Below are 3,438 nucleotides of genomic sequence, written 5' to 3' on the forward strand. Positions count from 1 at the left end.
CTGCCCGACTGCTGCCGCCAGAAGACGTGCTCCTGCCGCCTCTACGAGCTGCTGCACGGCGCGGGCAACCACGCGGCCGGCATCCTCACGCTGGGCAAGCGGCGGCCGGGACCCCCAGGCCTCCAGGGCCGACTGCAGCGCCTCCTGCAGGCCAGCGGCAACCACGCAGCCGGCATTTTGACCATGGGCCGCCGCGCAGGCGCAGAGCCAGCGCCGCGCCCCTGTCCTGGGCGCAGATGTCCCGCGGCTGCCGCTCCCTCTGCAGCGCCTGGGGCGCGGTCCGGAGTCTGAGCCCTTGCTCTGGCCGGATTCTGGCCCGGCTCTTTGCTCGCTGCCAGCTGGGTGTCAGCCCTCAGAAAAAGGGCAATAAAGACGAATCTCTGTCAGTGATGCTGGTCTCTGTTCCTTTATGGTCTCATCCCGTCCTGCAGGGGGCGTGAGAGTCTTTTGAACTATAAAGAGCCCGAGGCCCTGGAGCATCTCAGCTCAGGCTGGTAGAACACAAAACACAGAGCAAGGAACTGTGCTAGGCCCAGTGGTACGGAGAGAACCGCACATGTGCACGCTTGGAGGGGAGGAGGGTGGACAGACACATCTCTCGATGCTCTCTGCTCGTCATTCTGTATTTTGGCCTTTACAGATAGGGATGGGAGGAAGGATCCAGGAATGCTGCACAGAGGAGCGGAGTCTGGCTGGAAAGGGATAGGAGCCAAGCTTTTGGCCCGAGAGTTTGAGGTTCAACATGAATCTTCCCGAGTGGCTGCAGCACGGGGTTGACGGTGTGGAGGGGAAGCTCTTAGGTTCCTGCAGCCTAGACAGTGAAGGCTTTACACTTCATTCTGTAGGTACCTGGGAGTCAGGAGTTCTTAATCAGAAATGCGGCAAGATTTTCCTGCAACTTTAGCTGAATACACCCCCACCCCCCAATTCATATGTTAAAATCCTAACCCCCAGGACTTCATAATGTGACCTTATATAGAAATAGCAGATGTAATTAAGATAAGGTCATACTTGAGTAGAGTGGACCTCTAATGCAATATGACTAGTGTCCTTATAAAAAGGGGGGATTGTGGACTTACAGAAACACACACAGGAGGAACCCATGTGAACATGAAGACAGAGGTGGGGTGATGCATCCACAAGCCAAGGAACACCAAAGATTGTCAGCAACCCGCCCGAAGCTAGAAGAGAGGCATGGAACAGATTCTCTCTCACAGCCTTCAGAAGGAACCAGCCCTGCCTTCTCTTGATCTTGGACTTCTAGCCTCCAGAACTGAGACAATAAATTTCGGTTGTTTAAACCAGTTTGTGGTACTTTGTTATAGTAGCCCTAGGAAACTAATATAACATCCAAAAGTAGAGACACAGAGGATGTGGCACTTTTAAGCAATCCAATATCCTAGATAATGCCCAGCTCAGACGTGGGGGTGAGGAGCACTGTTGAGATGACCACCAGCCTATCTTCCCCTTTTCACTGACGTTAGCTACTTTGTTCTGGGAAGCAGCGACCCTAAGCCACCATACTCAGCTACCCACGCCCCTCCTGCCCAGTGATTTTTCTGCTTTTGTAGTGAAAAAGTCTGATGTCTGGCCTCACCTGGGTCCTTCTTGCTGCTGCACTGGTTCCCTCTTGGAGAAGATGGAGATCAAGGACCACCAATACACCTTTGAAGATTTGCAAACTGACTCGGCCCAACTCGAAACTATCTTTCTCAGCCCCCAACTTGCCCCCAGCCTCTCTTCCACTTGGATGGCAGCCAAGAGAAGGAAGATTAGATCAAGACTATAGGAAGAGGGGCGCCTGGGTGGCTCAGTAGGTTAAGTGTCTGACTTCGGCTCAGGTCTGATCTCGCAGTTTGTGGGTTCGAGCCCTGCATCAGGCTCTGTGCTGACAGCTCAGAGCCTGGAACCTGTTTCAGATTCTGTGTCTCCCTCTCTCTCTGCCCCTCCCCCACTCGTGCTCTGTCTCTGTCTCAAAAATAAACTATTTAAAAAAGTTTTTTTTTAATGTTTTTTATTTATTTCTAGGAGAGAGAGAGACAGCGTGAGCAGGGGAGGGCCAGAGAGAGAGGGAGTCACAGACTGAAACAGGCTCCAGGCTCCGAGCTGGCAGTCAGCACAGAGCCCGACGCGGGGCTCGAACCCACGAACCGCGAGATCATGACCTAAGCGAAAGTCGGACGCTTAACCGACTAAGCCACCCAGGCGCCCCTAAAAAAGTTTTTTAAAGACTATAGGAAGAGAGAGAGAATTGCTCTCCAGTACACTTACTGTGTACCAAAAACATGTATTATGCGATTAAATTCTCACAGCTGCATGAGGTGAAAATTATTAGCTCCATTTTACAGATAAGGAAAGTGATGCTTGAAGAGGCTAAGTCACACACACAGTGAGTAACAAAGCTGGGATTCTACCCCATGGACTCCAAAGCTCTTTTCATCCACCAGGCTGCACTCAGAGGCAGAGCTCGCCAAGGTGCCCTACCCAAACTGAGGCACGAGTGAGGGTTAAGCCATTCTAGAAGTTCATTTCCAGCCTTCCTGTCGATCCTCCACTGGCAAAACTAGTCTCCTTAACCTTGCTGTCACACATTGGAGCGCAGGGAACTGGGGGTGCTGCGAAATATCCCCATTCCACCAGGCGGCACTGTGAACTAAACACCGTTGGCAGCGTGGGCGGCGCGCGGGGAAACCCGTGGGGCGGAGCCACAAGGAGTCGCCCGGGAACCACGCGTGGGGGCGTGGCCACCCCGGAGAGGGGCGTGTCTGCCAACCAAGCCCCGCCCCACCCCCCGTGGTCTCTGCTCCAGGTGGGCGTGTCCCGAATTCTCTCCGAGAGAGACACGCGTGGGCCGCTCCCCCCTGGGAGGAGCGCCGCGGAGAAGGGTGAGGGTGTCGCTGGCGGCCCCTCCCCGTACGGGCCACGTGGCGGGCGCGGGCCGAGCCCGGGGGAAAGAACTTGGCCCGTGGGGAGGTGGGGGGACAGAGGCGGCGCCAAGCCCAGCCGAGAGCTGTGAGGTTCGGAACCGAGAGGCTGCGGCAGCGGCGGCGCGGAGAGGAGGGGAGGAGGCAGGCGGGCGCNCGAGGCCATGCCGGTCATGAAGGGGTTGCTGGCCCCGCAAAACACCTTCCTGGACACTATCGCCACACGCTTCGACGGCACGCGTGAGTGGGGCGAGGCTGGGGCTGGGTGTTGGAGCTGGGGCCAAGTCGACTTCGGCGCCGGCGCGGGTCTCCTGGATGTGGTGACACCCGAGGCGAGGAGAATGGAATTGACGGTCTAGGAACTCCCGAAGCCGCCAGGAAAGGAACAGGACTGGCAGTGCCCTGTGAGAGGAAGCGGGGAGAGGGCCCAGAGCGCGGGGGGCTAAGGTTGGGGGTGTGACTGAGTCAGGAAATTCTCTCTGTGCCGCAAAACGGAGGAGAGGCAGGGAGAGCA

The 3,438-nt window shown here is 56.4% G+C and overlaps 2 protein-coding genes across 2 annotated transcripts in view; both read left to right on the forward strand.

Moving 5' to 3' along the window:
- Window positions 1-308, forward strand: part of HCRT (hypocretin neuropeptide precursor) — a 1,630-nt gene extending 1,322 nt beyond the window's left edge. Inside the window, exon 3 of the mRNA XM_077779345.1 lies at window positions 1-308. This exon is cut by the window's left edge and continues 1 nt beyond it. Within this exon, the coding sequence (XP_077635471.1) occupies window positions 1-291 (291 nt within the window). The 3' untranslated portion in view covers window positions 292-308.
- A 2,780-nt stretch (window positions 309-3,088) lies between these two features.
- Window positions 3,089-3,438, forward strand: part of KCNH4 (potassium voltage-gated channel subfamily H member 4) — a 19,028-nt gene continuing 18,678 nt past the window's right edge. Inside the window, exon 1 of the mRNA XM_077779131.1 lies at window positions 3,089-3,164. Within this exon, the coding sequence (XP_077635257.1) occupies window positions 3,089-3,164 (76 nt within the window). The remainder of the gene's footprint in view (window positions 3,165-3,438) is intronic.

The sequence above is a fragment of the Crocuta crocuta genome, unplaced genomic scaffold, assembly GCF_008692635.1.
Source record: "Crocuta crocuta isolate KB4526 unplaced genomic scaffold, BGI_CrCroc_1.0 scaffold68, whole genome shotgun sequence".
NCBI classification, from domain to species: Eukaryota; Metazoa; Chordata; class Mammalia; order Carnivora; family Hyaenidae; genus Crocuta; species Crocuta crocuta.